This window comes from Lynx canadensis, chromosome E2 (assembly GCF_007474595.2).
Source record: "Lynx canadensis isolate LIC74 chromosome E2, mLynCan4.pri.v2, whole genome shotgun sequence".
Taxonomy (NCBI): Eukaryota; Metazoa; Chordata; class Mammalia; order Carnivora; family Felidae; genus Lynx; species Lynx canadensis.
Window position 1 is genome coordinate 57,632,316 of NC_044317.1, and position 22,405 is coordinate 57,654,720.

The 22,405-nt window shown below is 50.1% G+C and overlaps 1 protein-coding gene across 1 annotated transcript; it reads left to right on the forward strand.

Annotated features, from left to right (window-relative positions):
• The first annotated feature begins 3,856 nt into the window (after nt 1–3,856).
• CACNG7 (calcium voltage-gated channel auxiliary subunit gamma 7) lies at nt 3,857–19,667 on the forward strand. The gene is made up of 5 exons (XM_030298371.2): nt 3,857–4,071; nt 4,391–4,477; nt 4,867–5,007; nt 18,899–19,044; nt 19,355–19,667. Exons 1-5 carry the CDS (start codon nt 3,876–3,878, stop codon nt 19,610–19,612), a joined length of 828 nt encoding a protein of 275 aa, XP_030154231.1. The 5' UTR covers nt 3,857–3,875; the 3' UTR covers nt 19,613–19,667.
• Nucleotides 19,668–22,405: the final 2,738 nt, after the last annotated feature.

Below are 22,405 nucleotides of genomic sequence, written 5' to 3' on the forward strand. Positions count from 1 at the left end.
GACTGAGCCCCAGAGCTTCGCAGGCTCCCTCGGGGAGCCCCGGCGTCTCCTCGTCTCTGCAGGCTCTTGGGTTCCGGGGACTCGGTTCAGTTGGATGCTGGGGACCCCCTTGGCTCCCCCAGCACCGTGGGGGTACCCCCGCGCTCTGCCCGCGGCCCCCAGCCCCGCTCCGACCCTCGGCGGGCGGCCTGCCCCTTTAAGAGTGGCCCCGCTGACATCACGGCGGGGGGGGGGGGGCTGGCCCGGCTCCCGGCTCCGCGGCGGCTGCAGGACCCGGCTCCGCTCTGCGCCCGCCTGCTGCTCTGGGGACCCCGGCCCGGGACGCCCCCTCCCGCCTCCTGCAGCCGCCCAGACCCCAGGCTCCGCCCCAGGCCTGGCCAGAGCCCCAGTCCTCCTCAGGGGAGCCCCAGGATTGCCCCCGCGCTCTCTCCTTCTCAGGGTCTCTCTCTCTCTCCCCCCTGTCTCTCTCTCTCTCTCTCTCTCTCTCTCTCTCTCTGCCTCTCTCCCTAGCTCAAGGTCTCTGGGTCTCAGCATCTCTCAGCCCAGGGCCTCTGAGCGTCTTCCTGTCTCTTTCTGTCTCTGTGTCTCTGGCCTCTCCACTTCCAGAGCCCCGGAATCTCTGCGCCTGAGGGCAGAGGGGGGTCTTAGAGATGATCCCTGTCTCTCCTTTCCTCTCTCTCTCTCTCTGTCTCTTCTAGGCCGTCTCTGTGTCTCCCCTGGTCCCCAGACCTGCGAGTCTCAGCATCTCTCAGCCTCGAGGTCTCCGTGTGTCCCGGACCCTCGGCCCCGTCTCTCTGCCTCTCTGTGCGCCCCTGCCCCTCTCGGGCTCTCTGCCTCTGTTTCTATTCTCTCTCCCTCCCTGCCTCCCCCATTCTCAAGGCCCAGCTCCCTCCCTCCCTGCAGCCTCCCCCTCCCTTCCCGCCCCTCCCCTCCTCCGCAGTAGCCAATGAGCGGCCGCCGGTCCCAGCTCCCGGCGCCGTCCGCCGAGTGAGGCCGCGGGCGCGGGGGGTGGGGGGTGGGAGGCCGGGAGGGGGCCGGGACGCCGGGCTCCGGGGCGGGGGCGGGGGGCGCGGGCACCGGCGACCCCGGTGGCGGCGGCGGCGGCCGGGGGAAGCCGCGGGGCCGGTCATGCGGCTGCGGGGCCCGCGGCCCGGAGCGTCCGCCCAGCCCTGAGCGAGGTGAGCGCGAGGGGAGGGTCCTGGAAGGAGTGGGGGGTCCCCTTGAGGTGGCTGGAAGCTAGGGGTTGGGGCTAAAAGGGCCCTGAAGGGACCTGGGGTGTGGGATTCTGGCGGTCCGGACGCCCGAGTTCGGGAGGCAATGGGGGGTGGGGGGACATCGGGCCTAGGGAATCCGGGAGGACAGGGTCCGAGGGTCCTGGAGTGGGGCAACTGTACTCTTAATGTCCGAGTCTTAGAGACCGTGGGCCCTGAGGAGGGTGCAGGCCAGGTCCTTGAGGGAGGCCGTCCTGGATGAGCGGGGAGGGCCCGGGCCCGGTGAGAGCAGGATGTGAGTCTGAGAAGGGGTCCCCAGGAACGGAGAATACGTTCCTCAAGAGATTGGAGGGAGACGGAGTTTGGACTTGGGGCTTGGAGAATGGGACCCCTGGGATCCGAAGGATCCTGAATCCAGAAGAGACTGCGATACAGAAGGATAAGAAGGTGGCTCCAGGCCTGGGGGAGGGTCCCAAAGGAAAAAGGGCTAGAGGAGAATGAGATCTGGGCAGGCCACTTGGAGTCAAGAGGAATCAGAGCACAGCAGGAGGGGGTTTCTGAGGGGAAGTGAGAAGGGTGTCAGTGGGCAAGGTCCCAGCTGAGAGTCCAAGGAGTCATGGCGGGTGGGGGGAGCTGAGGTCAGCTACCTGGGACTCAGGCAGTCAGGGTGACTGGGGTTTTGATGCTTGTTTCTGAGCTGAGTGGACTGGAAGGGGAGCAAGTAGCTGGCGGTTAAGCCCCGGAGCATTGGGAGGGGGGGATGGGAGGAAAAGCTGGACAGAGCTCTGCCAGACTTGCTTCCCTGACTCCTCCAGGAGGCTGGGGGTGGGGTCTGGTGGGGGGTGAGGGCTCTGGGTGCTGAGATGGGGGGTGGGCGGTGATGAAAGTTGTCTGACTCCAAGATCCTTATTGGCATGGGGCAGAGTTTCAAGGCTCCAAGAATTCTGATTAAAGAAAGCGGGGTCTCAAGTCTTGGCTGCATTGAACGGGGGGGGGGGTGGGCAGAGAGAGAGGGAGACACAGAATCCGAAGCAGGCTCCAGGCTCTGAGCCATCAGCCCAGAGCCCGACGCGGGGCTCGAACTCATGGACCGCGAGATCATGACCTGAGTTGAAGTCGGACGCTTAACTGACTGAGCCACCCAAGCGTCCCTTCACCTTCCTAGTTTAAAAAGATGGTGGGGATCCCGGGTATTCAGGGACGTAGAGATCCCTGGATGAAATAGGAAGGGAATCCCAAGTTGAGTCCCCCCAAATCATGGGATTGTGTGGTGCAGGGGAAAGTTCTTGGCTGGGGGATGGGGGACCAGAGTGGGAAGTATGGGATTATGAGCTCCCTAGCTCGAAACTCCAGCTCCCCGACTGGAATTTGGAAGGCCACGGCTATGAACTGGAGATCTCTCGTGTTTTGAGGCTCCAGCATTAGAGGGATTAGAATTTCAGGTTGGATGTGTAATTGGAAGTGCTAACATTGGAGGTTAGAATCTGGAATCTCTGGTAGGGAATTTGGGGACCTTGTGATGGCACATGAAGGGGGAATCATGGACTTCCTGATTTGGGGGTTTAGGGTTCAGAGCACTGATCCCTAGTTGAAAGATGGTCTAGGGTACTCTGGCTAGGGTGCTGAACTGAGGGAGTGGGCGGGTCCCAGCTCATGGTTTTGACATTCTGGAATCTTTAGCCAAAATCCAGGCTCCAGGTCTCTGAGTCCCAGTGTTCTGGGATCCAGCAGCTTGAGAAGGAGCCCCAGCATCCCAGGTGAACCTGCCTGGATCTGGGATGGGGGGGATTAGGGTTCTGGAATCTTACATCTGAGTCATGGGCCACGATCTCAGACTGAGGTATCAGATTGAGTTATCAAATTGAGGTCAAGGCACAGGAGCAGAGTCAGAAGGTCATGGGGTCAAGGTCCTGTGTCAGAATTGGGTATTAAATGTCAAGAGAAGAGTCCAAGTGTTTTAACTTGGGCAGGAGCCTCTGCTCAAGGTCTCGGTTAGTGGGTCCTTGGTTAGTGGGACACTTACTTAGGGTTCTTCTTGTTAGTGACCCACTTGGGGGATTTCTGGTAACTATTTAGAAACAGACTCCAAGAGAAAAGGGTTAAGGTACCACGAGTCAGGATTGGGGAGATATGCCTGGTTCTTGTGTTGAAATGCCTGGTCAGTGTAAGTTTGAGTCATGGGACCAGGCTCAAGGTTAAGGATTCTGGTGGGGGGCTTGGGAAAGGGCCTAAGTTTAGGGTTGGAGGGCCTGGTTCTGGCATTGAGAATATGGGACTTGAGTTTCTAGTCAGAGTCATGATATTTGGGACCCAGGTCCAGACACATGGTTGGAGCTAAGGTCCAATCTCTGGATCTGGGCTGAAGGGTTACAGTTGAAAATCTTATTCTGGGGCTGGCGATCTGGTGTGGGGCCTCTCATCAGGATCCAGAACACAGGTGTCAGGTGTGGGAAGGCCAGGCCTGGGGTTGAAGGTCAACAGTTGATGTCACTGGTTCCCATCCAGAAATGGGGTCATGGGTTAGGGCACAGAGGTCAGAGCCTGGGTCCAGTGTCCAGGTGTTTGCGTGGGGTTGGGGAATCTAGTTAGCCCCACCAGGGCTCTCCAGGACAACAGCTTTCTGTCTCTCACTCAGGCCCCGCAGGGCGCCCCCCGCCGCTGACGATGAGTCATTGCAGCAGCCGCGCCCTGACCCTGCTGAGCAGCGTGTTCGGTGCGTGTGGCCTGCTGCTCGTGGGCATCGCGGTCAGCACTGATTACTGGCTGTACATGGAGGAGGGAACGGTGCTGCCACAGAACCAGACCACGGAGGTCAAGATGGCCCTGCACGCAGGCCTCTGGCGAGTCTGCTTCTTTGCAGGTACGGACCTCACCTGCCGTCCATTCAACTGCCCCTGCCTTGCCTGGGACCCAAGAGCCCTTACCTGTACTTCTATCCCTTGGGTTCCAGAAGTCCAGAAACTGGTCCTGTTTTTCTCCTGGAGACCCGACCTCTAGCCCTTGATGTCCTGGATCTGAGAGCCCCATGCTCACACAATTCCAGGGTCCCTAATCCCTGGAGAGTCTATCAGTCCTTGTCTCCTGGACAGTTCCAGTGTTGAATGGGCAGAATAAAAACCCTGTCTCTCCGGAACTCAGGAGCCTCTCGTCCAGCTTTACCTTCTTGTCTTCCCCCCCAGGCCGGGAGAAGGGTCGCTGTGTGGCCTCGGAGTATTTCCTTGAACCGGAGATCAACTTGGTGACGGAAAACACGGAGAATATTCTGAGTGAGGGGAAGCGGGGGCGGGGGGCAGGCAAAGGGGGGCAGGATCACAGGGAGAGTCCTGGGAGAAAGGGCAGCACCAGGGAAGGGGTGGGGTGGAAGGGAAGGAGTGGAAGCTTGAAAGAAGGCAGAGGCTGGATGAAGAGAACCGGCCAGGTTGATGGGGCGGGGCCTGAGCAGTGGGTGGAGTCAACAGGAATGGGGTGGGGCCAAACCAAAAGGGGTGGGGCCTGGGCTAAGGAATGGGGCCAGCAGTGGAGGTATGGGAAAGGGGAGGAGCCACAAAGGGGGTGGGGATGGTGGGAGTAGAGAGTTAGGGGGAATGGGAAGGTGTCACCCCCCCCCCTCAGAGTCTCCCCTCACCCCCTGTCTCTCCCTTTACCCCTCTCTCAGAGACGGTGCGCACAGCCACCCCCTTCCCCATGGTCAGTCTCTTCCTAGTGTTCACGGCCTTCGTCATCAGTAACATCGGCCACATCCGCCCACAGAGGACCATTCTGGCCTTCGTTTCTGGTATCTTCTTCATCCTCTCGGGTGAGCCCAAGGAAAGGACTTAGGGGCTGGGGGACTGTTGCTGGTTCCAGGAACCTGTGGTCTCTCTTCCACTAAGAAAGGCGCTTCCTTGCTGTGTGATCTGGAGGGGTTGCAGAACCTCTCTGAGCCCCACTTTCCTTCTCTGTGAAATGGAAATCACAGCACCCATTTCACAGCTTGTTGGGAGGACCAAATCATAGCGAATGTTTATGGGGTGTTAATTAGGTATGGGGCTCTGTTCTGATGCTCTCCACAACCCTGCGAGGTAAATGCTATCAACAGCCCCATTTTACAGATGCAGAAACAAATGCTCAGAGAGATGAAGTCATTTGCTCGGGCCCATACAACCAGTGACACAGAGCTGGGACTCAGCCTCACACCCTTCGCCTCCAGAGGCTGTGTTTTTTAACCACTCCTGATATTTTAGCAGTTAACATATCATAAGGCTCTTTATTTTCTGTGCAACATTGTATTCGAAAATTTTTCATATAGAAAAGTGGAAAGGATTTTGGAATGAACACCCATGGGCGGACCCACCACTTAGAGTCAACTGTTACCCTATTACTAGACTTGCTTTGCCCCGTATCTGTCCATCTATCTATATTTCTATCCATCCATCAATCCACCTTTATTTCTTTATGCAGTTCAAAGAAAAGTGTCCATAAATTTCACTCCAAAGTATTTCACCATGCACATCATTAGCTACATTTCAATATTTGTTTGTTTCTTCTTTTGAGACATGAGGATCTTTTGCACAAGTGATCTCACACCTTTTCCATAACATCTTTGCCAGGGAGTGTTATTATTAGCACTCACTTGATAAAATGGGGGCACTGAGGCCCACAGTTGTGCAGGGAGTTGCCCAAGACGCATAAACTGGTGCTGGGGGACCGAGTGTCCTGAGCTCCCCTGCAGAGTTCTGTCTTAGGTGTTACCCTCCTCCAATGTCAGCACTGCTTGGTCCATTTCAGTCCATCTCAGCTCAGTTCAGCCCAGGTCAACTCAGCCCTAACACATTTAACTCATCAATCTGGTCCAACTAACCCCACTGCATTTTGACTCAGTTCTTCAACTTGGCTCAAATTCATTCAACATAATTTAGTTACGCTCCATTCGGGTCCTTCTAATTCAGTTGATATTTTATGAACAAAGCCTGCATACGTCTCATTTCCATTCTGTCCCCTGGGGCCTGCACTTGGATCCCTCTTTAGTGTTGGCTCCACAGACAGTGGAATATGGATGTTTGGGTACCCCCAATCTCCTCTCTGCTCCTCAGCCAGCTTTCTCCAGGCCAAACCTCCCCCCTGCCTCCGACCTAACCTGAAGAGACGTTTTCCAGAGAAACCAGGGTGCAACCTGCCTGTAAACTTGAATCGCAGCATGTAGAGCCAGACACTGAGCTAAAATAAGGCACATAGAATATCACCATCCCAGAGCAGAGTCGAAAGGGCTCATCGTTTTTCATACGGAAAAATAGTGTCCTAGAGAGAGAGAGGAAGTGGGGCGAGGGTAGTCGCTTTTACTCAATCTACCCAAAACACTAGAAGGAAAATCCCATTGTTTGCTGTTCACAGAAGGGGTAGCGTAGCCCAGTGACAGAGTAGTCGGTTAGCATAGAGGGTGTTCTCCCAAAACCCAGGCTCATGCTCCTGTGGTGCCCCAGGACCTGACTTCCCAAGATCAGGCTGAGGATCGATGGTGCTGTCATGGCTGGAGGTCAGGCCTCTGATGTAACAACAGAGCAATTTGGGGAGATTGAAGCCTGCTTTCTAAAGTCCTTCCTTGAGTTCATTTCACAAAATATGGCCTATGGCCATGTGCTTTCAAGGTTTTGGGGTGTAGTGACTGACAGTTCATACTGCTGTGAACCTAGAAAACCCTGCATTCAAATTCTTCCCCTTAACTTCATGGGCTACAGTATGGAATTGCTGAGAGGAAATATCTTTTTTTTTAATGTTTTTATTTTTATTTTTGAAGGAGAAAGAGACAGAGTGTGAGCAGGGGAGGGGCAGAGAGAGTGGGAGACACAGAATCCAAAGCAGGCTCCAGGTTCTGAGCTGTCAGCACAGAGCCTTACATGGGGCTGGAACCCACAAGCTGTGAGATCATGACCTGAGCTGAAGTCAGACACTTAACTGACTGAGCCACCCAGGCACCCCTTAAAAAAATGTTTTTAAGTTGATTTATTTTGAGAGAGACAGAGAGAGCGCACGCACGTGGGGGAAGGGCAGAGAGAAAGAATCCCAAGCAGGCTCCACACTGTCAGCCCATGGGGCTCGAACTCATGAAACTATGAGATCACGACCTGAGCTAAAACCAAGAGTCAGACGTTTAACCGACTGAGCCACCCAGGTGTCTGGAAAGACAAATCTTAGGGGATAGCAAACCCATGTAGGGCCAAATGGTACCTATTTCAGGCTTTGTGAGCCATAGGGTTGTAGTGTCACAACAACCAGAGGTGCAGCGGTGGGCATGGCTGTGTCCCAGCGATACTATTTATAGATCTTGACATTTGAGTTCCATGTAATTTTCACGAGCCATGAAATATTCTTCTTGTTTTGTTTTGTTTTGTTTTTCTCACCATTTAACAATGGAGAAACCATGCTTAGCTCACAAACCATACAAAGACAAGTGCTGGAGCAAACGGTAGTTTGCTGAGCCCTGGTCCAGATCATAGATGTGAAGGGCAACCATACATATACATATACATGGTACTAATCACAGCAACAGCCAAAATTATAAGCACTTCATGGAGCGCCATGGTTTGGGGAAGTCTTAAGTGCTTTATGCAGGTTATTTCATTTTCTTTACCTTGTAAGGCAGATGCCACTGTGATTCTCATTCTCCAGGTGAGGAAACAGAAGCACTCACAGGTGACCTTGCTCCATAGTGGAAGCAGGATCCCCCACCCAAGCTTTCACTATGGCACTGTATTGCCCCACCACAATGAAAAATCACACACAAAAAATGGGGCACCTGGTTGGCTCAGTCAGTAGAGCATGGGACTCTTGATCTTGGGGTGAGTTTGAGCCCCATGTTGGGTGTAGAGATTACTCAAAAAAATAAGAAAATAAAAAATAAAAAGCTTTTTAAAAAATCATAAAAATTAAAGAGATTTAAAAGTAGAGGAAAGGATGGAAACAGTGCCAGCGTCTTAGATCCTAGAACAGAATAATCTAGTCTATCTGCCTCATGTTCCCAGTGAGGAAACCAAGACTTGGAGAGAGAGACAGGAGTTAGTTGCCCAAGGGCTGGTAAATGGTGGCTTTGGCATTCAATTCTGGATAAAGTGGTGGGAGATTTGGGGCAGGGGAGGGATTGGGTCACACCTGGGTGTTAAGCATCTTTCAGGGAGCATGTTGAGGATGGACTAGTGGGGGGGGGGGAAGAAAAGAAATTGGCAAACCAGGGAGGAAGCTTATGCAGTGGTTTGGGCAAGAGCAGCTGGGGCCTGAGCTGGGCTAGGGATGGAAAGCTAAAGGCAACAGGATGACTTTGACAGAGAAGTAGATCGACAGAAGAATCAATGGAACCAGATGACTGACTCGATATGGTTGGCGAGAGAAGCAGGGAGGAGGATGGAATGTCATTGATTTTCTTTTTCCAGGTCATAAGAAGCATGCTTCCCATGCAAAGCCCATATTAACCCCTGACCCGCAACATGCATCTACTCATTCATTTGCTCATCAAACATTTACCCAGACATCCTACATGCCAGGTCCTGAACAGAGCACTGAAGATGTGGCTGAATCCTAAGTGAGAGCTCACATGCAGTCAGTTACAAAACAGCCCCAATTACCCAGCAAATCAAAACTACACACTTGCTTAAATCCCTTCAATGCTCAGTGGATTCCCATTGCACTTAGAATACATCCAAACTCCCCATGCTAGCCTACAAGGTTTTCCATGATTTGGCTACTGCTCAGATCTCTGACCTCATTTCCTAACCCACTAACACTCTCTTCATTGCTTACAACCTCAGCCACACTGGCCTCCTTCTATTCCTTGAAAATGCTCATCTCAGTCCCATATGAGGACTTTGCACTCATTATCCCTTCATGCTTGGAAGTCTCTTCCTCCTGGTACTCAAAGGGCTTGAACTTTCTCCCTTCAGAGTTTGTCTCCCTGACAACAGTATGTAATATTGCCTCACCCCCACTATACTATGTACCACATTGCAAACTTTATATTTGTTTCATCACACTTACTGCTATTGTCATCTTATTTGCTTCCTGCCTCCTACCAGAATGTACCCTCCAAAATACATGGACACTTACAAACATTCTCTCATTTGTGTCTGCAAAGCCTAGATGAGTTGCTGGTACAAACTACACATTGAAATATTTGTATGAAGGATGAATGATAAGGACAGCTTAAGGCATTCTGGGAAAGGGGAAGATGTATTAACTGTAGGGTGGTCGAGGGTGGTGGTGGAGTGACCTGGGAGGGCTTCCAAGAGGAGGTGACATCTGAGTAGATGAAGCTGAAAGGGCGAGGGGGAATTTTTCAAGTGAAGAAAGAATAGTGCCTTGTACGCTGGTGGAATTCACAGCAGGTGTTAATGCCCTAGAAAGCATCTAAGGCAGAGGTAGACTCATGTGCAGCTCTCCATGGTCCTGAAACCGTATTGTTCTAAGGCCGGGTTGTTTCTATTCAGCTTGGAATGTAGGTGATTCTTGCCTAGGGTGATATTCTGAAACAGATGTGGGGCGAGGGGGGGGGATGTAATGGGAGTTGGATCACAGAGAAAGGAAGTGGGGAGGGAAGGAGGGAGAAAGAGAAGAAAGGAGAAAAAAGGGGGAAAGATTATTTTTGGAGAACTAGAGCCACTACAAAATATCCAGGAAGTAGAAAGAATGATGAGAATAACTTTTGCTATTGTTTTTACATGACTTTTAATTACTAAAAACAAAAAAAAGAGCAAAAAAAAGCCACAAAAATTCTCTCTCTTTGGAAATATTTGTTTATTTGTTTCCTTATCAACCTTTGCTCCTGACTTGCCTTATGCAGAATGTCTGTTGTTTAGAACTGTAATCTAAAATGGAATCAAGGTGGTTAGCAGGAGTCAGATCGCAGAATCTGGGATGTCAGGCTGAGGAATGAAAAACTTCTGTGCACAACAGGGAGCCAAGGAAGAATTTTGACAAGAGAAGGCTAGAGTTTGTATGGGTTTTAGAAAGAACCAGTACCTAAAGCAGGGAGATAGGGATTTAAGGGCAATGGTAGAAGCATTGACAATAAACCTTAACTGGGCCAGAGGATTTGTGGTTACAAGAAGGTTTTTTTTTTTGTTTGTTTGTTGTTTTGAGAGAGAGAGAGAGAGAGAGAGAGCGCAGGGGAAAGGGGCAGAGGGAGAGAGAGAGAATCTCAAGCAGGTTCCACACTAAGCGCACAGCCCAACACAGGGCTCTATCCCATGACCCCGGGGCTATGACCTGAGCTGAAATCAAGAATACGGGGCACCTGGGTGGCTCAGTCGGTCAAGCATCCGACTTCAGCTCAGGCCATGATCTCACGTTTGTGAGTTCGGACCCCACATTGGGCTCTGTCCTGACAGCTCAGAGCCTGGAGCCAGCTTTGGATTCTGTGTCTCCCTCTCTCTCTGCCCCTCCGCTGCTCTCTCTCTCTCTTTTAAAAATAAATAAATGTAAAAAAAAAAAAAAGAATTGGATGCTCAACCAACTGAGACACCCAGTTACCCCACAAGAAGGGGTTTTGATTTATGAGAGATTCAGGAAGTAAAATGGACATTACTTGATGACTGAGAATCTTTGGTGGATGAGAGAGAGAGAGAGAGAGACAGACAGACAGACAGAGAGAGAAATCAAGATGACTCCCCTGGTACCTGACTAGGGTACTAGGGACATGGGTACTTGAGTGAGTGTGGATTGTAGGATTCCTTTGCTATTTCTTGTCTTTAAGCCTGGTCATCTTTCTGGATCTATCTCGGATGCTTTTCCACCACACTTTGTGGGCCCACTCTTCTTGAATACCAAAATTATGGAATTCTAGAAATTGAAAGTGCTATGGATGTTCAAAGCAAGGAAAAGTTAATTCCTAGAGGAAATGGAGAAATGGGGGGATTTAGCATGCATTCAAAAAAAGAAAGCAACTAATGAGCTTTGCTAGAAGCTCGAGTTGCTTGGCAAGTATACTCATCCATTCAACTGGTATTTATTATTGTGCTACATGATAGCGATGCAAACAGGAACAAGGTAGTCTAGTTCCAAGTATCCCAGTGGGGGAGATGTATGGTGGAAACAATTACAGATACAAATTACATGTTAGGTAGTAATCAGAATGACAAAAAAATAGGACAGGGGAAGGAGAGTAATGGGGGGCATTATCTCAATCACTCCGATCTTTTTTAGATGTTATTTTTTTTTTGAGAGAGAGAGAGAGAGAGAGAGAGAGAGAATGAGCGGGGGAGGTGCGGGCAGAGAGGGAGAGATAGAATTGGAAGCAGGCTCCAGGCTCTGAGTTATCAGAATGGAGCCCAATGGGGGGCTTGAACGCACCAGCCATGAGATCATGACCTGAGCTGAAGTTGGACGCTTAACCAACTGAGCCACCTAGGCACCTCACTCCAATTTTTTTTAAAGTTTATGCATTTATTTTGAGAGGGCAGGGGCAGAGAGAGAAGGAGAGGGAGAATCCCAAGCAGGCTCCCCACAATCAGCCCAGATCCTGATGCGGGGCTCAATCCCACAACCGTCAGATCATGACCTAAGCCAAAACTAAGAGTCCGATGCTTAACTTACTGAGCCACCCAGTTGCCCCAATCAGTCCAATTTTTTAATGAAAACTTTGAAATCAATAGAAGAGTGCAATGAGCGTTGTATACCTTCCTCCACCCGAATCCTGCACTTTTCTGATGTTTTGCCATATTCTTTCTCTTTTTTTCCACCCTCCTCTTTTTCTCCCCTCTCCCCATGCTTTTCTGGGACGTTACCATTTAAAATTAAGTTATGGACATCACAATAGTTCATCTCTAAACACTGTAGGATGCATCTCTTAAGAGGAAGGGCATTCTACTACACCACCATTATCATACCAAGAAACCTTCCAGTAATGCCATAATATAATTTATTCCATTCGCAGACTGTCCCATTGTTTCAAGAATGCCTTTTATAGCTCCCCTCCCCAAACCAGGATTCAAGCTTGGTTCACACACAGCATTTAGTTCACGTCTCTTTTACTCTAGACTAGTTCCCCCACTATTTTTTTTTTTACAACACTGACTTCTAAAATGTACTTCATTATAAAAATACAGAAAGAATAGTATAAATAAGTGAAATCCCGTGTATCCTTCCCTCAGCTTCAAAAAGTTACCAACATATGGCGAATCTTTTTTTAGTCCCACGGCCGTATCTCCCTTCTGCACTTCGCTACGTTATTTTAAGGCCAGCCTCTGCCATTAAATCGTTTTTACCCACAAATATTTCAGTATATCTCTGAGAAATAACTACTTTGTCATTTAACATAGCCATCATGCCTAAACAATTAAGAATAGCTGCTTAATATCATTTAATATCTAGTCAGGGTTCTCCTTCCCCACGTGTCTCACAAATAAGTGCCTTTTTACAGTTAGTTTGTCGCAAATCAGGATTCAAATTCCACCTGTGCATTTAGCTGATAGATCTCTGAAGCGTCTTTTAATCTATAATAGTCTCTCTCCTATTTTTTCCTTGCCACTTATTTGTTGGTGAAATCTGGTCATTTGTCTTGTAGAATTCCCACCTCCAGGATTTTTCCCGTTGCTCTCTCATGTTGTGTAATATGCTCATTCATCCCTGTGTTTACCTATAAAACTGTTGATCCAATCCAGGTTTATGGGTTTCTGGTGTGTGTGTGTGTGTGTGTGTGTGTGTGTGTGTGTGTTTGGCAAAAAAAATACTTCAAAGATAGGTGGTGCTGTTTATATCCTACTGCATTGCATCCAGAGACACAATGCCTGGTTGTCTGTCTTTGGGGGGTGTTAAGAATGATCACTGGATGCAGTGTTACTGGCTTGACCCATATCACTGGCCTTTGGAAGACTGCTGACCAAGGTGTCAGTTAGTATAGAAGGTCCCCGTCTTAGATCTGTTTGATTGTTTTTCCATGGCGTCGTTTGATTTGTTCCTTGTTGCTTGCTTTCTCTGTAACCTGGGAGTCATGTCTACACTAGAGGCTTTATTAGATCCAGGTTAAAAATGTTCGGCGAGCAGATACAGAGGAGTGCTGCGTGCGTATATCCCATCACTTCGGGTGGTGAATAATGTCAGGTCGTTCCCCGTGAGGGGAACAAAGTTTGAAACTTTGGTAAAGATAATTGTCAATAGGGCTGTTCATTGAAAAGGGAGTTTCCTCTTTCTAATGAATAAGTGATTTCTAGGGTGATACTTTGGTACCTTGGGGAGGAAAAATCCTGTTTTGGAATACCTAGTTTGTTGAGTTTCTTTTTGTTGTTCTGGAAAAAAATTTCAACCTATGGAAAAATTAGCCAAAAATAATGCAGTGAACTCACATATACCCTTCCAGTGGACCAAATTTTAATGTTTTGCCATGTTCTCTCTCTCTTTCTATCCATATTGTATCTGAGATATATATATATATATATATATATATATATATATATATATATATAAACCTAAATATATGTATACACTTGAACATAAGTAGCAAACACCTCACCCCTAAATACTTCAGCAAGTATCTCCTAAAAACAAGTGTATCCATTCCCTTTTCTTTCTTTTTTAATGTTTTTATTTATTTTTGAAAGAGAGAGAGAGAGAGAGACAGATCATGAGCAGGGGAGGGGCAGAGGGAGAGGGAGACACAGAATCCAAAGCAGGTTTTAGGCTCTGAGCTGTCAGCTCAGACCCTGATGTGGGGCTCGAACCCACGAACCGTGAGATCATGACCTGAGCTGAATTGGACGCTTAACCGACTGAGCCACCCAGGCGCCCCTCCATTCCCTTTTCTAACCACAGTACAATAATCAAATTCAGGAAGTTTAACATTTATACAATATTATAGCTAAAACAATCCATATTCAAATTTCACCAGTGGTCCCAATGCTGTCTTTTGTAGTCATTTCTGCCCCCTCTCATCCCAATTCAGTTTGCAATCTAGGAGCATACGTTGTATATCCCCATCCTGTCTCTTTCGTTGCCTTTCATCTTTTATATAGTTCCTGTGCCTTTTTAAAGAAGAAATATCTTTCATGTTGACTTTTTTTGAAGAGCTCAGCCAGTTGTCTAGTGGAATGGCCACAGTTTCCTTAGGAGTGGATTCAGGTTACACATTTCCAGCGGGAAGGCCACGTAAATGGAGTTGTGGCACGCTCGCATCAGGAGGTAATGGTGTCAGTCGACTCCACTATTGGTGATGTTCGTTTTGGTCACTTGCTTGAGATGGTATGTTAAGTTCCTTTATGATAAAGGAAGCTTTTATTTTTATTTATTTATTTATTTATTTATTTATTTATTTTTGAGAGAGGGAGAGAGAGAGAGATGAGTGAGTGGGAGAGGGGCAGAGAGAGAAGGAGACACAGAATCCAAAGCAGGCTCCAGGCTCTGAGCTGTCCGATGTGGGACACGAATCCACGAACCTCGAGATCATGACCTGAGCCAATCTCACAATCCCTCAGTCATGAGATCATGGTCCATGAGTTCAAGCCCTGCGTGGGGCTCCATGCTGACAGCTCAGAGCCTGGAGCTTGCTTTGGATTCTGTGTCTCCCTCTCTCTCTGACCCTCCCCCCCCCAAAAAAAAATAAATATTAATTTTTTTAATGTTAATTTATTTTTGAGAGAGAGACAGAGTGCTAGCAGGGGAGGGGCAGAGAGAGAGGGAGACACAGAATCCAAAGCAGCTGTCAACACAGAGCCTGACACAGGGCTCAAACCCATAAACTGTGAGATCATGACCTGAGCTGAAGTCAAATGCTCAACTGACTGAGCCACCCAGATGCCCCAAGAACCCTCTTCATTTTTAAAAAATATTTATTTATTCTAGAGAGAGAGAGAGAGCACTAATGGGAGAGAAGCAGAGAGGGGGGGACAGAGGATCCAAAGTGAGCTTGGCACTGACAGCAAAGAGCCCAATGTGGGGCTCGAACTTACAAACCATGAGATCATGACCTGAGCCAAAGTCAGACATCTAACCACCCAGGTGCCCCAGGAACCCTCTTCAGACTAGTCCCTGCATTCTTTTCTGATATGTCCCCATCTTTTTTTTTTTTTTTTTTTTTTTTTGCATATTTCCTTCCTTTATGGCACAATTACACTTTTATTGCCTCTCTCCCAGGCTTCAAATTAACTACTTCTTCTGGAAGCCCTAGCTTCTTATTTAGTGACGGATGATATTAGAGACCAAACTCTGGGTGCTTGCTGTGCTCATTGCTGCTGGGGTGTCACTGCTGCTAGGATGCTTCAGGGCACAAAGTGGGGAATCATGTGCTTGTAAAACAGGAGTTTTATACTGACGCCCCAGGGTTCTTCCTTACCTCACCCCATTCTAATCTGTGTCTTCCTTTTTTCCAAATGAAAAATTCCAACTCCCTAAATATCAGTATATTTGAACATTTGCTCAACCCTACCGTGCTTAAGAACTGCTACCTCTAGACCACTGCCCCCCAAATCCACTAAGGTTCAAGATTTCTCTGCAGATCTTTTGTCTTTAGAGTGAAATATATCATGAAAGTACCGTATTCAAAAGTCACTTGGAATAATACTTTTACTCCTTCCTGTGGTTGTGCTACTCGTTTGATATAAACTTAGCTTCATTTATTTTTGTTTGTATTCAATTTTAGGTTTTTCTCAATCCTTGTTGGTTTTATCTTTTGAACATATAAAACATTAGCATTGTTCCAAGGGTCCCGATCATGCAAAAATCAGCAACGCCACTTTTCTCTCATCCCTTCCTTCCTCTTCTCACTTACCTCCTGTAGGTGATCAGCCTCGTTTTTTGTTTTCCTTACCATGTCTCTTTTTGCAAAAATAAACAGATGCACATATGCATTTTATGTACTTTTTTTTTTCCTTAGAAGCTAGCATTCTGTATACTCGTATATTCTTCTGTGCATTACTCTTTCTTGTTGTTGTTGTTGTTGTTAAGCTGAGTGACAGTGTCTGGAACTCTCACTGAATGGCACACCAGTTCATAGAGACCATACTCATTCTCATTTCACAGCGGCACAGTCGTCTGCTCTGGGATGTTTTACAATGTATCCCACTCATCCTCTCTGTAAGTTCATCTAGGTCATTTCCATTGTTTTGCAGTTATGAGTAACGTGGTGAATTAACATGTGCATATGTGCTTTCGTATGGTTGGACAGATAGCTTCAGGGTAAATTCTTATGCGTGAGATGGCTGAGTTAAAGGACAGATACATGTGTGGTTTTGTTAGATTTGGCCAGATTCCCCTCCACAGGGCCTGGGCCATTTTACACTCCCACTAGCAACACATAAGAGCTGCCGTTTCCCCAGCTTCACCAAAAGAACATGTTGTGAAGGTTATTAACTTTTGGTGACCTGATGGTTGAGAAACAGTATCTCTTCACAGTTCCCATTTCTTCTATTCTGAGTAAAGGAGCATTTTTTAAAAATGTTTTTATTTATTTTTGAAGGAGAGAGAGACCGAGCGTGAGCAGGGGAGGAGCAGAGAGAGAGGGAGACATAGAATTTGAAGCAGGCTCCAGGCTCTGAGCCATCGGCCCAGAGCCCGACGCGGGGCTCGAACTCCCGAACTGGGAGATCATGACCTGAGCCGAAGTCGGACGCTTAGCTGACTGAGCCACCCAGGCGCCCCTAAAGGAGCATTTTTAAAAATGTTTATTTATTTTGAGGGAGAGAGACAGAGAGAGAGAGCAGGGGAGGGGCAGAGAGAGAGGGAGAAAGAGAATCCCAAGTAGGCTCTGCACAGTCAGCACAGAGCCCGATGCAGGGGTCCATCTCATGAACCCATGAGGTCATGACCTGAGCCAAAACCAAGAGTTGGATGCTTAACCGAATGAGCCACCCAGGCACCCCAAGAGCATTTTTTTTTTAAACAAGGAGCTCAAAGAAGGGACAAAGGAAGAGAGATGTAAATGAAGTGAAAGAGAGACTTGGAGAAGCCTGGAGGAAGAGTCTTGCAGTTGGAGGGAACAGCAAGAGCAAAGGCCCTGAGACAGAAATAAGCTGGACAAGTTCAAGGCAGGGTGAGACAGTCATGCGATCTAAGTAGAGGGAGCTCAGAGAAACTGACCAGGGATGAGGCTGGTGACACTCAGATCGTGTATGTGTTGCAATTCAGGGGTCAGGAAAGTTTTCCTGCAAAAGGCCAGATATGAATATCCTCAGCGATACAGGCTGTATTTGCCACTGTGAGTGCGGGCCACACAGGAGCAAAGGGGCGTGGCTGTGCACCAATAAAATTTTATTTATAGTCCCTGACATTAGAAATTCATATACTTTTTTCTTAAGTTCACTTATTTATCTTGAGAGAGAGAGAGAGAGAGAGAGCACAAGCTGGGGAGGGGCAGAGAGAGAGAGAGAGAAAGAGAGAGAGAGAATCCCAAGTGGCCTCCACGCTGTCAGCACAGAGCCCAACTCGGGGCTTAAACTCAAGAACCACGACATCATGACCTGAACTGACACCGAGAGTCAGAAGCTTAACCGGCTGAGCCCCCCAGGCCGTCCCTGAAATGCGTATACTTTTTGAACTGAGGTATTCTAATTCACAAAACACAAAGTTGGTATGATTCAGTGGTTTTCGTATATTTGCAAGGTGGTATAACCATCCCTATCACCCGATCTCACAACATCTTCATTACTCCAGAAAGAAACCTCTTACCCTTTAACAACAGTCGGAATCTCCCCTCCACCCCATTCCTTGGCAGCCGCTAATCTACTCTCTGTGTCTACGGATTTGCCTATTTTCAACATCACATATAAATGGAACCCTACAGCACGCATCTGTCTTCCTTCCCTTGAGCTTATTTTCTAAGTTCATCCACGTGGCGGTATATATCAGTATGCCGGTCCTTTTTTTGGCTGAATAATATTCCTTTATACGGCTATACCACATTTTGTTTATCCACTTAGTTGATAGACATTTGGGTTGTTTCCGCTTTTTGGCTATTAAGAATGCTGCTACAAACATTCATGCAAAGTTTTTGTGTGAACATATGTTTCCTATTCTCTTGGGTGGAGATCCCTAGTGGAGGAATCGCTGGGTCATGTGGTAATTCTATCTTTAACACTTTTAGGAACTGCCAACTGAAATTCGCATACTTTTTACATGCCACAAAATATCATTCTTCTTTTGATTTTTTTCCCAACAATTTAATTCTATGAAAGCCATGCTTAGCTAGAAGGGCCATACAAAAACAGGATGTGGGTGGGGTTTAGCCCATGGCGCATAGTTGCTTGTTGTTGTTATTATTATTCATACAGTCTCAACCCAGGCCTCATCCTTTAGGACTCAGACAAAGACCATTCTTCCAGGAAGCGTTCCTTGGCTTCCCCTGCCCCTGCCTCTGTCCCTGCCCCTCACCTATGTGGGCTGGTGCCTCTTCTGGACCTAGAGAACTCTGTGTTACTACTTCCCTTACTGTGCATATCACCGCCTATGCCACGACTGACCAATGCCCACATCTGCCTTCCCCAATTGCTCTGTGAGCTCCTGGACGGCAGATTAGGGGAGGAGTGAGGAGAGGAAGTTCATTCATCTCTGCGATCCCTGCACCCAGCCAAGGCCCAGCACAAGGGGCTTCAGAAAAAAAAAAAAGGAATTTAGTTCAGGACCCAGCAGGGAAGAGAGGGGAGGGGGCAGGAAGGGGCGGCAGTGATATGGGGGAGGGGCTGGGGCTGGAGCAAGGGATTCACTGCTAACGGCCCAAGGGCCCCCTCTGCTCCCCCCAGGCCTCTCCTTGGTGGTGGGCTTGGTTCTTTACATTTCCAGCATCAATGACGAGGTCATGAACCGGCCCAGCAGCTCTGAGCAGTATTTCCACTATCGCTACGGGTGGTCTTTTGCCTTCGCCGCTTCCTCCTTCCTACTGAAAGAGGTGATGTCTGCGGGCCCCAGACTTGAATGGAGAGGGCTCTGGGGGCCCTCATTCCTGGGTCCAGGAGGAAGAGGAAGCTGGGGGTGTAGACTTTGGATTTAAGAGGGAGGTGGCAGCTGAGGGCCTAACCTCTGGGTCCTGGAGGAGGGGTCTGGGAGCTCCCAACTTCTGGGGTCCTGGGGGAGGAGGGGCTGGGAGGCTGGACTCCTGGGTCTGAGCGAGATGGGGGTGGGGGGTCTGGAGTCTTGGGGTCATCGGGAGCTCGGGGTGGGGGGCCAGCCTCTGGGACTCTGATCATGCGTTGCCACAGGGGGCTGGCGTGATGTCCGTGTACTTGTTCACCAAGCGCTACGCGGAGGAGGAGATGTACCGTCCGCACCCGGCCTTCTACCGCCCGCGACTCAGCGACTGCTCGGACTACTCCGGCCAGTTTCTGCAGCCCGAGGCGTGGCGCCGCGGCCGCAGCCCCTCCGACATCTCCAGCGACGTCTCCATCCAGATGACTCAGAACTACCCTCCAGCCATCAAGTACCCGGACCACCTGCACATCTCCACCTCGCCGTGCTGAGGCCTGCCCCTCGGAGCCCCCCTCTCCTCCTCTCCCTCCTCCTCCTCTTCCTCCTCCTCCTTCTCAGGGGTCTCCAGCCCCACAGCTCCGCACCCTCCCTCCGGGCTTCGGGATGAGCCCCGGAGGACTGCGTGCACGCTACAGCCGCGTCCGCTTCCCGGTGGCCCCGCCCCGCCGCCCTAGGCCCTCCCACTTTCCAAGGGCTCCTCCCCCTGTCGGTCCCGTCCACTGGCAGACGGCCCCGCCTCCTCTCCCTGGGGCCCGCCCCTTTCCTCGGGCCCCGCCCCGCCCCTCCAGTCTCCTCCCCACCGGTTTCCCTCCTGTGCGCACCCAGCGCGCACCCAGCGCGCAGGGCCCGCGGTGCCCAGCGCCCACCCACCCTGAGCCCCGCAACCCGCCGCCGCCTCGCCGCAGGGGCGCTGGGCTGGAGAGTAGGTTCGGCAGCCGCCTGGAATGCCAACCATTCTCTTCTCCCCTGGGCCCCCGACTTCTCTCTTCGCCCGCCCACTCTCATCTCCCGACCTTCCCGGTCCTTGGGTGCGGTGGGCGGCCTTCCTGCTGTGCCCGCGGCTGCGGGGTGGAGCGGGGCGCTGGACGCCGGGGCGTGGTTAACCTGGCGTTCCCTCCCCCCCCCCGCCCCCCCGCAGGTCTCCGCTCCCCTGGGAGGCCCCGTTCTTCCTCACCGGCTGGGCTCCTCTTGACCTCTTGAAGGTCGCCTGCCTTTTAGGGGGCGCCGTCTAACGGATCTCCTTGCTTTCTCAGCTGCCCTTGGCTTCTTTTTCTTCCTGCTCTTCTTCCTCTTCCTCCACTCTGTCTCCCTCCTTTCTGCCCGCGCATCCAAAGCCCCTAGGTGCATCTAGCCCCGCACACCACAGGACAGGGATGGAGACCCTAGGGTTCGAGGGAATTCCTCTGTGCCACTTCCACACCTGTGCCCGCCTCTTCCCCCTCGAGGACCCGTCGGGGGAGGGAGAGGCAGTAGCGGGGGTCGAAACCCCCCAAACCTCGAAGTCTTCCATTTTCTGGCACTCCCCCTTCATTGAAGTCCCCCTTCCCATCTCAGACCACCCCCCCCAACTCTGGCCTCTTTCAAGGGTCCGTCCGCCCCCTTGGACAGATTTGGGGGGAAGGTCACCAGAAACTCGTCCTCCACCCTTATTGGGGGAGAGAGGGCGAGGTAGCACAGTGTTGTACAACGAACCAGAAAGGCCCCCGGGGTGGGGGGAGGGGGGCAGGGGGAGGGACGGGGGCTTTTAGTTTGCATCTTAAGTGGGAGGGGGGAGGGGGGACTGCAGCAGTTAACCTGTCTTTACGCAGCGATTTTTAACGAGGCTGGGGGGAGGGGGGCTTTGGGGTGGGGGAAGGGGTGGGGTGGGGGGCCTGGCTCTGTTATTTGCCGTGTATCATATGTAAATACCAACAGAAACTTCAATAAACTTTATTTCAAACACGTCTCCGCCTGCCCAGGGGGAGGGCATTGGATACAGGGTCTGGGTCCAGGTCTCTATAACCCCCAGGGGTCGGGGCCTCGCGTCCTGCAGAATAAGGTTAGATTGGTTTCTGTTTAAGTTGCTTCATCATCATTATTAACAGCAACTCTTTATAATTCGGTGCGTGTAAAGCATGTAGGACAGCAAATGACACCCACCAGGACCAATAAAAATTAACTCTTGGTGTTAACCGTGACCACTTAGAGTACTGTTACTATTACTTGCCTTCCTTCTACGTTCATTGCTTCATTTAGTTTTCTCCCCAAGCCTTCACGTTGAGTTTGCTGAAGTCACTTTGCAGGTAGGGCCACGGAGGTGAAATGACTCACCCAGGGTCACAGGTGGAAACCCGGCAGAGGCAAAGCTGAAAGGAGATTCATCTGGTTCCAAAACTTGAGCTTCCTTCCCCCTGCACTGGGAAACAGTGGGTCTTCTTAAGGCTTGATTCTGTCACTGTGCTGAGAAATCAATGCCACCACCACGCAGGGCGCATCTACTGTGAGCTGCACACTCCCCTCCTGTACTGGATCTCACGAGATGCTCCCAACAGCCCTGTATCAGAGGCTGCAAAGCAAGTCCTGAGATCTGTGATCTCGCCTGCTCCACTGAGGGACTGAAAACAGCCTGGATGCTTAACGAGCTGCTTCTTGAAGTGTCTTCCAGAGGAGACACAGTGCTAGCCCTTTGGCTCTTTGCCTTGTCCGGGTTTAGCCTCTTGGGTACAAACAGGACAGCTCCGGCCGTCACCACCACACTTACCAAGCTACCATTAGGTGCCAGACTCTGCTGCACGCTTTCCATGGGTTCTCCCAAACCTCCTGGGAACGAGGCTTTGCAGACGACCCCACTTTGCAGATGAACCGGCACTGGGCACTCCCCTCGGGGAACTGAGATCACCCAGCCGGTAAGGAGCAAAGACTTTCCACCCAGGCCTGTCCGATCCCAGAACCTACTCTCTCTCTCTCTCTCTCTCTCTCAGCCACTATGTTTCACTACCACGACTTTGATGCAAACTCATTCTGTGACCTTGAGAAGTCTTTTAAACTCTGGGGCTTCAGTTACTTTTTTCTGTAAAAAGGAAGGGGGATGGGCTAGAAGGACTCCAAATCCCTCTGGAACAGGGAGAGTGGCAGGGGCAGGTTAGCAGGAAAGTAAGATTCAGCAGGATCAGACTCCCTGAGGGAAATACTCTGAGTCATTTCCAATGATTTCAGGAATTTCTGGAGGTCATGCTTGAGAGCTGGGGTGGAAAGATGTTTCAGCTTCTGTGTCAAGACGAATCGATTCCTAGTAGCAGGCTGGA